The sequence below is a fragment of the Pelodiscus sinensis genome, chromosome 22 (assembly GCF_052426305.1).
Source record: "Pelodiscus sinensis isolate ZL-2025 chromosome 22, ASM5242630v1, whole genome shotgun sequence".
Taxonomy (NCBI): Eukaryota; Metazoa; Chordata; order Testudines; family Trionychidae; genus Pelodiscus; species Pelodiscus sinensis.
The window spans coordinates 24,423,397-24,436,432 of NC_143073.1; the positions used below are offsets into that span (position 1 = coordinate 24,423,397).

General features: G+C 54.5%; 1 protein-coding gene across 1 annotated transcript in view; it reads left to right on the top strand.

Moving 5' to 3' along the window:
* Positions 1–13,036, top strand: part of LOC142819583 (guanylate-binding protein 1-like) — a 112,463-nt gene that overhangs the window by 86,857 nt on the left and 12,570 nt on the right. The window contains exons 15-16 of the mRNA XM_089772587.1: positions 381–593; positions 7,099–7,201. Of these exons, the coding sequence (XP_089628713.1) occupies positions 381–593; positions 7,099–7,201 (316 nt within the window). The remainder of the gene's footprint in view (positions 1–380; positions 594–7,098; positions 7,202–13,036) is intronic.

Below are 13,036 nucleotides of genomic sequence, written 5' to 3' on the forward strand. Positions count from 1 at the left end.
TGGGACTCTGGCTGAGTCGCACCAAGCGCCAAAGGGCCTGAGAGCTCACAGGGTCGGGTGCCCGGCGGCAGCTCAGGGCTCAGTGGGATTTTCAAACGTTTCAGCGGGTTGGCACCGAATTCCCACGGACGGTCCCAGCGAGGGTTGGGCGGGAGGGACAGGTCCCCGGGGACGTTCTGTTTCTAAACGCCACTGACATCAGTAAATCACCCAGGCCAGCTCCACCCGGACACTGCCCGGCCCCGGGTCAGACGCTGGGCCCTGGGCTTCCACTGCCGAGGGGGGGACGTCTCCTGAGCACACGGGCACTAGCACACTGGGCAGGGCAGAAATGCAGCCCCCCCCCCCCCACTCACCGCTCTCTCCCTGTCACTCCCCAGACGGCGATAAATGAACATTACAGCGCTGTGCTGGGCAGGAACCAAACCGCGTCCCAGGAGACCTGCCGGGCCCTGCTCTCCCAGCTCTCAGCCGACGTGGAGAGGAAGCTCAGCGAGGGGGTTTACATGCAGCCCGGCGGGTACCAGCTGTACGTGACTGACCAGAAACAAGTGCTGGAGAGTTTCCAGAGGGCACCCAACAAAGGAGCCATGGTGAGTGTGAGACGCAGGCTCTGGTCTTGGGCTAAGGATTGGGAGTTTGAAGGTCTCTGAGCTGAGCCTGGAGCAGGAGTTTGGGTGCAGGAGGGGTTCAGGGTACAGGCTCTGGGAGGGAGTTTGCATCCAAGGGTCTCAGGGCTGGGGCAGGGGTTTGGAATGTGGAGGGGGTGCAGTGGGGCTACAGCAGGATCCCCCCTGCCCTGTCTCTATACCACGCTCAAAAGCGGCAGCAAACTCCATCCCAAGCCCTGTTGTGCCCCCTCCTCCGTTCTGTGAGATGTCCTCTGCCTGGAGCTGCCCCTCCCCCTGTGGAGCCTCCTGCTTGCTGTGCAGGGCAGGGAGGGGCAGCTCCAAGGCAGAGGACAGGAGATGTGCAGCTGTGGGGGGAAGGGCAGCTGAAGTGCCGGCACTTGACGGCCTCTTGGCCAAACTAGTCAGGATCCCCTGTCAGGGGCTCCCAGATCTACCTGTAGATTCCAATGGACTGGTTGGTGACCCCTGCTCTAGCTGGTTACTTACCTCGGGGGCTCACTGTGACTCTGCTCCCTGCCTCGTATCTTTTCTAGTTGCCAGTGTCACTGGCAAAGTCAAAGGATTGGGGTGAAACCCCTCCATAATCCTGGCCTCCTTTTCCAGGGGCAGGCATTTTAGTGGGTTTGGGGGAAGGGGGGACGCAGGACCACCCACTGCTCTGGTTTCCAGCCCAGGGACCCCAGGTAGCAGCCACAGATGGGTTTTTCCTCTAGTCCCAGTCTAGCAGCATTTTCTCTGGGCCACTTCCCCAAATGCTCCCCTAGTACCTTCCCCCGGGTTCTTGGGTGACTCATGCCTGCTTCCGCCCAGACACTCTGTCCTATCTCAGTGCTCTGGCAACACACTTCCTCCTCTCAGTCCTTCGCTCTTCTCCTTCTCTCTCCCTCACCAGAGGGGAAACCTTTTAAAGTAGCCCAGCAGGCCTTAAATGATTGCAGGGGTCTGATTAGCCTGCTGCTCCAGGCAAGCTCTTAATTAGCTTTAGTTGCCTGCCTTGATTACATGGTGGGAGTCTCTGGCAGTTTATTCAGGAAACAGAAACTGCTGGTCTGTCTGCGCCCCACCGCACTATTGTAGCTGGCTGCCCTGGGTCTGTCAGGATACTAATCACTGAAAATGCTTTGGACAGGAAGTTTTGTCCAACCGGTATTTGTCATAGAGGGTTTAAAGGCCTATTGGAGCATGTCCTTGGAAGGTAGCGCAGGCAGAGGCTTGGTCCAAGGGGCTGTGATTGAGAGAAAGGGTTTGACTTAGATTCATGGTGCTAGAATAATGATTAGTAAATAACTGGAGCTCAGCTTGGATTCCTCGAGGGAGAGGAGGGGTGAAAAGCCAGAACTTATGGGAACAGGAGGCTGGAAGAGGGGAGGATACAACTGCCCAGGGGGAGACGTGATGCTCTGCTGCAGGGCTGGAGGTAATTACTCGGTGCCTAGCAGCAGTGATACGGACCAAGATAGCCCCAGTGATCAGTGTGGGGTGAGCTGCAGGGCTGAGACAAACTGCAATTAGGCTGAGCTAGGCTACGTCTACGCTATATCCTTTTCTCAGAAAAAGCTACGCAAATTGCTCTCCATAATTTGTGTAGCTTTATCCAATTGGCTTCATGTATACACGGCCAAATGGCAGAAAAGCCTCCTCTTTTGGAGGAGCCCTTTTTCCTTGTAGAAGGAGGTAGACAGAGCTCCCTGAAAGAGCGCGTCAGCTCTTCCACCAAAAAAAGAAACGGCTGGTATCCCAAACCCCCCTCCAGTCTAGACATAGCCCTAGAGACTAATTAACATTTGAATGAAAAGGGGAAAAACAGCTCCCAGCCCTCCCCTCACTACAAGGACGATCCAGGGACTACAGACAGGTCAGTCTTACCTCAGTCCCTGGAAAAATCATGGAGGGGATCCTTAAGGAATCCATTTTGAGGCACTTGGAATAGGGGAAAGTGATCAGAAATAGTCAACATGGATTCACAAAGGGCAAGTCCTTCCTGACCAATCTGATTAGCTTCTATGATGAGGTAACTGGCTCTGTGGACATGGGAAAGTCAGTGGATGTGATATACCTTGACATTAGCAAAGCTTTTGATACGATCTCCCACAATATTCTTGCCAACAAGTTAAGGGAATGTGGATTGGATAAATGGCCTGTAAGGTGGATAGAAAGATGGCTAGAAGGTCAGACCAAGCGGGAATGATCAATGGCTCGATGTCAGGTTGACTGTCAGTTTCTAGTGAAGTGCCTCAAGGTTCAGTTCTAGGGCCAGTTTTGTTCAACATCTTTATTAATGACCTGGATGAGGGGATGGATTGCACCCTCAGCAAGTTTGCAGATGACACTAAGCTAGGGGGAGAGGTAGATACACTGTAGAGCAGGGATAGGGTCCAGAGTGACCTAGACAAATTGGAGGATTGGGCCACAAGAAATCTGATGAGGTTTAAGAAGGACAAGTGCAGAGTCCTGCCCTTGGGGCGGAAGAATCCCAGGCATTGCTACAGGCTGGAGACTGACTGGCTAAGTAGTAGTTCTGCAGAAAAGGACCTGGGGGTTACAGTGGATGAGAAGCTGGATATGAGTCAACAGTGTGTCCTTGTAGCCAAGAAGGCTAATAGCATATTAGGTTGCATTAAGACTAGCATTACGAGCAGATCTAGAGAAGTGATTATTCCCCTTTATTTGGCTTTGGAGTATTGTGTCCAGTTCTGAGCCCCCAATTACAGAAAGGATGCGGATGCATTGGAGAGGGTCCAGTGGAGGGTGACCAAAATGATGAGGGGCCTGGAGCACATGACCTCTGAGGAGAGGCTGAGGGAAATGCAGTGCACACCTTTAAAGAAGGGAAGAAGGACAATCCAGGGAACAACCGCCCAGTCAGACTTACCTCAGTCCCCAGAACAATCATGGAGGGGATGCTGATCCATTTTCAAGCACTAGGAAGATCGGAAAATGATCAGGAACAGTCAACATGGATTCACCAAGGGCAAGTCCTGCCTCACCAATCTGGTTGCCTTCTATGATGGGGTAACTGGATTTGTGGATATGGGGAAGGTGGTGGACGTGATCTACTATGACTTTAGCAAAGCTTTTCATACGGTCTCCCACTATAGTCTTGCCAACAAGCGAATGAAGTCTTTATTGGATACGTGGACTACAAGGTGGATAAGAAACTGGTGGTTAGATTGTCGGGTTCAGTGGGTCATGATCAATAGCTAGATGTCTCATTTGTGGTCGCTTACAAGTAGAGTGCCCCACAAATCACTTCTAGGTCCAGTTTTGTTCAACACCTTTATTAATGACCTGGATGAGGGGATGGATTGCATCCTCAGCTAGTTTGTGGATGACACTAGGCTAGGGGGAGAGGTAGATACGCTGGAGGGCAGGGAGAGGGTCCAGAGTGACTTAGACAAATTGGAGGATTGGGCCACAAGAAATCTGATGAGGTTCAACAAGGACAAGTGTAGAGTCCTGAATTTAGGATGGAAGAATCCCAAGCATTGTTACAGGCTGGGGGCCGACTGGCTAAGTAGGAGCTCTGCAGAAAAGGCCCTGGGGATTACAGTGGATGAGAAGCTGGATATGAGTCAACAAGAAGGCTAATGGCATATTAGGGTGGATTAGGAGTACCCTTGCCAGCAGATCTAGAGATGTGATTATTCCCCTTTATTTGGCACTGGGGAAGCCACAGTTGGAGTATTGCATCCAGTTCTGCTCCCCCCCCCCCCTACAGAAAGGGTTTGGACTGGAGCAGATGACCTATGAGGGGAGGCTGAGGGATTACACCATGTTTGGTCTTCAGAGAAGAGTGAGGGGCTATCTGAGAGCAACCTGCAACTCCCTGAAGGGGGGCTCCAAAGAGGCTGGAGAGAGGCTGTTCTCAGTGGCAGCAGATGGCAGAACCAGGAGCAATGGTCAAGTTGCAGCTGGGGAGGTCTAAGTTGAATATTAGGACAAATTATTTCCCTAGGCACATGAGGGAGCTCTGGGCAGGGTTCCCTAGGGAGGTGATGAAATCTAGGTGACAAAGCCCTGGCTGGAATGATTGAGTTGGGGTTGGTCCTCCTTTGGGCAGGGGACTGGACTCGATGTCTCCTGAGGTCTCTTCCAGCTCTGGGATTCTATGATTCTAAATTTGGGGCACCGCTGGGTGTTACTGTCCACCCACTGGCCTCTTCCCATCCCAGTTCTGTGTGTCTGCTTCCTGCGCAGAGGGTCTAGTTAACGTACCAGTGACAAAGCCACCAGAGCTGTTAGCAGCCCCTGTGGAAGAGCCATTCCAGGGGTACGGGGCCATTCAACAGGCGTCCGCCAGCCCCCATCACTGTCTGGATTTGCTGTGTCAGTTGACAGGTCCGGAGTTTAAATTTGTTTTCAAACTATTTCATTGGTGTGTTGCTGCAGGTTATAAAATCCCATCTCGCCAGCTGCCAATGGGCACAGGCACCAGCTCAGTAGTGCTGTGTAGGGCACCAGAGAGCCTCAGGCCAGCCCTGTACACAGTGTCCCCTTTGAACCACTGTTACTGGTCGGCGTGACACATGCAGTAGCCCTGCAAGCCAGCCTGGGAGCGCTGAGTCACATTCTGCCAGGGTCGCGTATATTCACACTGGGGGACTGTGACCCAGGCCCCACACTGCACTGGAAGGGGTTAACACCACACTGTGGGCAAGGGAAGTCCCGGCCTGTACTGAGCATGCTCAAAGGCCGGCCCCTATAAAAGGAAGCATTGAATCCATGGGGCAGGACGATGCTGGAGAGGAAGGGCGCATGCGGAGAGCCAGCCCCAGCCCCTCCCTGCAGGAGCTGCGGGCCCGGGGCTCAGACGAAGCTCCCAGAGCTCACAAAGCACCGGGGGCAGCCTGCACCGAGGAACCTGCAATCCTGAGACGTCTTGGGCCAGGGCACCACTGGCCACGCGAGGAAGCGGCCCAGGGAGGGGAGGGAGTGGTACCTCCCCGCTGGGGGACTCTGCAGAGCTCAGTGGGATCCCTGCCCTGCTCTGCCATGGCCAGGGCCCCGGTACCCCCGTCCTGAGCCACCAGCCCCGTGCTGGAGCGCCGCGTGGGGAAGGGCTGCTGCGCTGACTCTGGCCCTCAGGTCTCACTGCCCCAGAGGCAGCCCCAGCACCTCTGGGCCCGGCAATTCACAGCCCTGGTGCCGCTGGGCTCGGCCATTCCTGGCCCTGGGGAGGGGAGCAGAGTTCTCAAGGGAGCAGCTACAAAGCTCTACGGCTACTGAGGGGGAAGGTCCCTTAGCCCAGGCTCTGTCCCACCCACAGCGGGGAGCATGTGGGGAGCAGGCGATGCCGATGGAGAAAAGGCCCCTGGGGGATCCTGGCCATTACAGGCCAGTTAGCCCAGCTCAGCGCAGACAAACGGGAAGGAAGGGGCCGTCCGGTGCTGGGGCGCTGAGCTGCAGGAGGGGGGGCTGGCTCCCAGCTGGGCTCCGGGGCTCCCCTGCAGACTGCCAGGCTAAGCAGCAGGCGGGTGAAAGGGGCTGGCTGGAGGGGAGCCCCTGACCAGTCTGGGATTGCCCCAGCCCCAAGAACCCACCCCCAGGGCACCGTTTAGGGAGGGCAGGGGCTGACTCCTCTCCCCCAGGATCCCTGCCAGGGCTTTGCTTGCTCTGCCCCTTCCTGTGGGTGCCAGGGGGTGAGAGGACAGCACAGAGCCTGCGCCTGGCTGGGGAGGGCAGGGCAGTGAGAGACCCAGGCCGGGTCCTTCCCTCTCGCCCCCCGACAGTGACAGGAAGGGGAGCAGCAGCGTCCTGGTATGAATCCCGGGGAAGGGGCCTTCAGCCTCCCTCCCTCCCTGCTTCCCTCCCTCTCTGAATGGCACCGCTGGCCCCACACGGTCTCCACAGCCCAGCCCCTGCCCTCAGCTCCCCCCCTCACTGCCCAACGCTCCTCACTCCTGCACCCCCCACACCCTCCGCCCCTCCCTGAGCCCCCACCCCCAGTCCCTGCCCTGACTCCTGCATCCCCCCACACCCTCCCTGACCCCGCCCACCATTTCCAGGCCACTGTCCGGACTCCTTCCCCCACTCACACTCACCCGAACCATCTCCCCTCAGCCTCTCCTCACAGCCCAAACCCTGACCCCTCTGCCCCCCACTTATCAACCCTCAGCCCTGAGCTGCTCCTCACACTCCCCAGCCCTTACTCCTGCACCTCCTACAGCCTCAGACCCCTAACCTGAGCCCCCCCCACGGTCTCAATCTCTTTTCAGCACCTCATATACACCCAAACCCTCTGCCCTCAGCCCCTGCTCACAGGCCCCTGCATTGGCAGGCTCTGGGGGGTTTTCTGCGGGTCACTCAGCAGCCTCCCTTCATGGATTTCCAGCTCCCGGCCGCGTCTCGGGGGCGATTTGCTCTGCCGAGTGGCTGAGTTCTTGTCGGGCAATTCTCCCCCTGCTGGTGCCCCCACCCAGAGATCAGCACCTTGAGTGCAGAGACTGACCTGCCCCCTCGTCCCCAGGCGGAGCAGGTGCTGCAGCAGTTCATTGACAGCAAGAAGACAGAAGCAGCCTGCATTCTCCAGTCTGACAAAATGCTGTCAGAGGTGGAAAAGAACCGGGCAGGTAAGTCTCTGCGGAAGGGTTGTCAGCAGGTTTCTTCCTGTTTTTCAATAACAAAGACAACAACAACCACAACAACCCTCCCTCCTCACATGGCAGAGCTATGGCTGGGAATCCATGGTCACCTTGGGCTCAGGGTGTCCCTACAGCGAACACCACGGCCATTGGCAGTCTCCCATTTCCGGGTTGTGCTTTGGGAGCTACAGGGGCTGCTCGGTTGCTGTGCTGAAGCTGTTCCACGTTGTTCACCCGTCAGGCTGTCTGGGGGTCTCACAGCTGTGAGCGCCGGTCTCAGGGAGACTGTCAGACACATGTGTGATGGGTCCTAGAGTTCAACTTCCCCATGTCAGTAACAACTGTGTGCCCCTGGGTCCCTCCCCCAGTCTCACCACAGAGTCACAGGCCGCCCCTGAGCCCCCCGTCTGTCTTCCCCCCGACCGACGGAACATAGTGAGAACGGCCCCATCAGCCAAAACTCCCAGCACATCAGTTCTCCCCGTCCCAGCGTCCCGCCCCCGGCCCAGAGCAGTTGGTTCCCCGGAGCCTGCAGCACAGGCAGCCCTGGCAGTGAGTTGGGCAGTTAATAGAGTGAAGGGCGATGAGCTCAGTGGGAAGGAGGGACGATGTAGAAGGTTTAATGCAGGGAAAACGTATTCCCAGGGGAGTCGCAGTTTGGAATCCCCAAGTGCCTTGGCTCCACGTGGCTCCTGGAAACAGCTGGCAGGTCTGGCTGGTAGGCGCAGGGCAGCTCTCAGGGCTAAATTCCCCAGCTTGGCACTTTGAGTGTAGCTTTGGGGATGACTAGCAGAATAGACTCTCTAAGGGTATGTCCACACTAGCCTCCTAGTTCGAACTAGGCAGGCTAATGTAGGCATTCAAAGCTGCAAATGAAGCCCGGGATTTAAATATTCCCCGCACTTGATTTGGATCTTCCCGGTTGGTCGCCATTTTTGAAATTTACAAGTCCAGACTAACTTCCTGCAGCTACACGCAGCAGGGACCCAGTAGTTCGAATTAAAGCCCCTAATTTGAACTATCTGTTAAACCTCCTTTCAGGAGGAATAACAGGTAGTTCGAATTAGGGCTTTAATTCAAACTACCGGGTCCCTGCTGCGTGTAGCCGCGGGCAGTTAGTCCGGACTTGTAAATTTCAAAAATGGCGACCAGCTGGGAAGATGCAAATCAAGTGCGGGGGATATTTAAATCCTGGGCTTCATTAGCAACTTTGAATGCCTACATTAGCCTCCCTAGTTCGAACTAGGGGTCTCGTGTAGACATACCTTAAGTATCTGTCTCTGGACCTCCCAGAGACAAACTTGTCCAGTCCCAGTTTCCCTGGAACCCACGAGAATGACGATTGGTTGCTCCTACCATCAAGTGCAAATAAATAATATAAAATAAGCCCTTCCAGGGCAGAGGTCACTGGAATCCCCCCCCCCCCCCCCCCCGAAGCAAAGCTCTTCCCCCTTCCCCAACCTCCATTTCGCCTGGACTTGGGAAAACAAACAGAGGTGCTCCTGCCAGGTAACTTAGGCATGAAGGTTTACGGACAAAAAAAAAAAAAAAAGTTTACGGACAGCCAATATCAGTTAATCAAAAACAAAAGAAAACACTTTTATTATCAAACAAGACTATTGTTGCAAGCATAGAACATGACTGGAGGTTAAAAGCCAGGGAGTGAAACAGACTGGGGGAAAGTCCCTGGGCTGTAATCCTGAGCTACAAAAATTAACCAGCTCAGACATGATTTCCAAATGCCCAAACAAGGAAAACAATAAACCCTGGCAGACTAGCTAAACTTTTCCCTACTTACACATTTTAAAAAGTCCGTTTCTGGGAAAACCCATCTCTCCCATTACCTGGGGAAAAACTGCTCTGATCTAAAAACAAAGGAAGAGAGAAAAAATTCTTTCTCGGTTTTAAATTCCATTTCATTGGCTGAATGCCCAAAGCCCCCTCCCTCAGGTGCACCTCCAGTTGCTTAACCCTTTCCTCACCCCCAGGTAAGTCCGACTCTCCTTGGCAACTCCTGTTCATGACAGTGGCCAAGGGATCTCTGACACTGCCTGTGCCTTGGGGCTGACACCGAAGCTCCCATTGGTCAGGAACTCTGGCAAATGGGATCTGCGGGGGTGGTGCCACAGGCAGGGTGCTGTGCATATAGAAGCCACCCCCAGCCTAGGATCCAGAGGGATGTGACCAGAGCCGTGCCTGGGAGGTGCAGGGCCTGGGGCAACCCCTGGGGCTTGTGGCAAGCCTGGTGTCAGAGGCCCCTCACCTCTTCTGCACCCCCACCCCACCCCATTACTTCCCTCGAGCCCCACCCCCTTGACAAATCTCCCTCCCTCGCACAACATGAGTGGGGGTTTATGGGCCCTGGCATGGGGAGGCAGAGGGGTTGCCCCCTCCCACACTGCCCTTGGCGGCAGGAGCGAGAGTGGCCCGGCAGCCTGCTCTGCTCCTCCCACCGCCCTCTCCCAGCCGCTGCCCCTCACTTCTCTGCGCGGTGGGAAGGGGAGCTCCGTGGCTGGAGCGCTCGGCTCCCTGCTGCCGCAGAGGGGTGGGGCCCTGTGGGCTGAGCGAGGGGGGTGAAGCAGAGCAGAGGGGAGCAGGTTGTGGGGCTGTTCCAGCTCCTGCCATCGCGGTGAATGCAGCAGGGGGTGAGAGCTGCTGCCTCCCTGCCACCAGGCCCCCACTGCCCAAGGCAATTCCCCCGGCTGCCCTGGACCCGTCCATAGGGATGGTTGAGGTGGCCACCGTAGGGCCCCATGTATCAAGTGGGAAAGACAGCACACATTGCAGTGGAGATGAAACAGTACAAGCTTGGGCTTGTGGGAGACAAGATGCACGCAATCTGGACAGCTCGATTTTGATGGGCGACTTCAATGTGAAAATTGGAAGAATAAATACAGGCAGAGAACAGATCATGGGAAAACATGAATGAAAATGGAGAGCGCTTCAGTGACTTTTCATCCTTCAACAGATTGGTGATAGGTGGTAGTGTTTTTCCACACTAAAAGATCCATAAGGTCACTTGGGTTTCAGTGGACCATCAGTCAGAAAACCGGATTGATCACATCTGTATCAGCAGTTTTTTCAGAAGATTGATGCAGGACGTCCACGCTAGAAGAGGAGCAGATGTAGGTTGAGATCATCATCTTGTCATGCTGTAAACAAGCTAGGGCAGAGATTCAATGTGGAGCAGCTGAAAGATTTAGAGACAAGAGCCCGTTTCCAAGTGAAGCTGTCCAACAGACATGCACTTCTGACAAACCTTATCCTGGAAGATGCTACCATGAAACAAATCTGGGAACACATTAAAACTTGCGATAAAACATTGGGAAAGAGGACAAGGCGTCACAAAGAATGGATCACAGCAGAAACTCTGAGAAAAGTGAAGGAACGAAAGGACAGAAAAGCAGCAATCAACAACAGCAAAACAAGAGCAGCCTAAGCGGAAGCTCAGAGACTATTCAGAAGCCAACTGAGAAGTTAAAAAGGCTGGAAAAAGGGACAAAAAGAACTTTGTGGAAAACCTTGCACAACAAGTGGAACAAGCTGCAGGACAGAGAAACTTGAAAGGGCTGTATGACATCACAGGGAAGCTAGCTGGGTCCCAGCATATAGTGGATCAGATAGTACAGGATAAGGAGGAGTGTGTGCTAACAAACCCATGCGAGCAGCTCAGTAGATGGAAAGAACATTTTGAAGAGCTACTGAACCGCCCTGCCCACATGGAACCTCCGGAATTACCACCTGCAAATATACCTCTGCAAATTAACAGTAGGGGTATGTCTAGACTACATCCTTCTGTCGCCAGAGGGATGTGAATTAGACATACCGAAATTACTAATGAAGCGGGGATTTAAATCTCCCACGCTTCATTAGCATAAAAATGGCTGCTGCTTTTTGTCGCCTGTGACGGCGAGTTGGGGGTTCCCCGTCTCCTGCACCCCGAAATGGCACAAACAGACTGCACCAGCCGGTGGAATAGAGGAAGTTTATTGCCTCTCCAGGATACAGAACAGCACAGATGTAATCTGGTCACAGAGTTGGGCTAGGATGCCTCAGGCCCCCTTGAGATGGGGGAGACTGAGCCCCTTAATCTCCAGCCCCTTTCCCTAGGCTGTCTCCTCCATGCTTCCAGCCCGCAACTAACTAACACTCTTCCAGCCCTGCCCCCCAGCCAGGGCAGCATTCCACCTTCCTTTGTTCCTCTCCATGGGGGGTGTCTGGCCGTACTGGTTTGCATAGTGACTCATCCTGTTTTGCTGGGTCGTGGTACCCACGGCAGCCAGTGGGGGTTACCCCAGAGCCAGCAGCATAGAAACCAGCCAGGTACCCCCACTACATCACATCACCACAGAACTTTGGCTATGAAAAGCAGCAGTCTAGCCACAGTTCTATCACTCACTAAAGCCTTTGGCGACGGATCCCTCTTGCCTCGTAAAACAAGGTATACAGACATCAGCCTTTCATCTCAAACACCCTGATAAAAGCTTAAGCAGGTCTGAGAGTAAAGGATCATGTCTTATGAACCCTTTGCACAGTTCCTGGACAGCCCCATGGCAGCAGGCCGTCCTTGGGTGAACACAAGCAATTGTCTTAGCTTGGAGGTTGGTCTCCTGTTTTCTAAGCATCGGGAGTAGTTAGCAACATGGATTACATAAAGCAATTGCCCATCTGTGGCGAACTGTGGGGGTAGTCAGTGGGCTGTGCGTGACCCCCGCTGGTGGCTGCCTGTAGCACGGCCCAGCAGTATAGCTGATGGGTCAGATAGGGGAAGTCACTGAACTGGTTCTGCTGGTTACCTCCCTGAGAGAGAGGAACTAAGGGAGGAAGGAGGAAGGCAGCTCCTGGCTGGGGGTCAGGGCTGGAAGTTGGGCAGTTTTCTGGCTGGTATCATGGAGGAAGCAGCCTAAGCAAGGGGGCTGGGATTTAAGAGCCCAGTCTCCCCCATCTCAAAGGGGCACTGAGGCCTCCTAGCCCCAGTTCCTGTAGCCAGATTACATCTGTGCTGTGCTGTATCCTGGAGAAGCAATAAACTCCCTCTATTCTACTGGCTGGTGGAGTCTGTTTGTGACACTATTGGGGTGCAGGAGATGGGAAAACCCGAACACACGGTCACACCATCTTCTGCCATTTCCAGGAAGTAGCTGCAGACTTCAGAGGGGAATTCCCAGGTCACTGAGGGTAGATCTACACTGCTGCTTTATTTCGGAAAAAGCTATGCAAAATGTGCTCTGCATTTTGCGTAGCTTTTTCCGATTTTTTTGTTCACAAGAGGCTTTTCTGAAATTCGGCCTGTCTACACTGGGCCAAATTTTGGAAAATCCCCCTCTTTCCGAAGCCCCCTTCTTCCTCGTGGAAGGAGGAAGACAGGGCTTCCTATACAGCACGTTTGCCCTTCTGCCAAAAAAAGTGGAAGCGCAAACCCGTTCTTTAAACATGGTGGAGTTTTTCTGGGATACCGCTGGTATCACGGAGCCCCCCCGCAGTATAGACATAGCCTGAGATGTTGGCAGAGACTTTAGATGCAGGGAGAACCATGTAACCAAACTCTCTTGTGAGCACGTCCGATTGGTGCTGCCCCAGGTCTCTCAGGCTGCAGGTCACTGTCAGAGCTCTCGTCCACTGGCCAGGCCTGTGTTGGCTGTTTGTAGGGAAGGGCCCTAACTCCCATTCACACACGGCTCTCGTTTGCCATTACAGGCTGAATTGGGGTCATGTAGCTCCAAGGCACTTAACCCTTTCCAGCCCGTGTCACCCCCTCTCGGCTCTGCCCGTCTGTCCAGCGAGGGTGGGGTCTGGCTGGGGCTGCCCCAGTTGGTGTTGAAG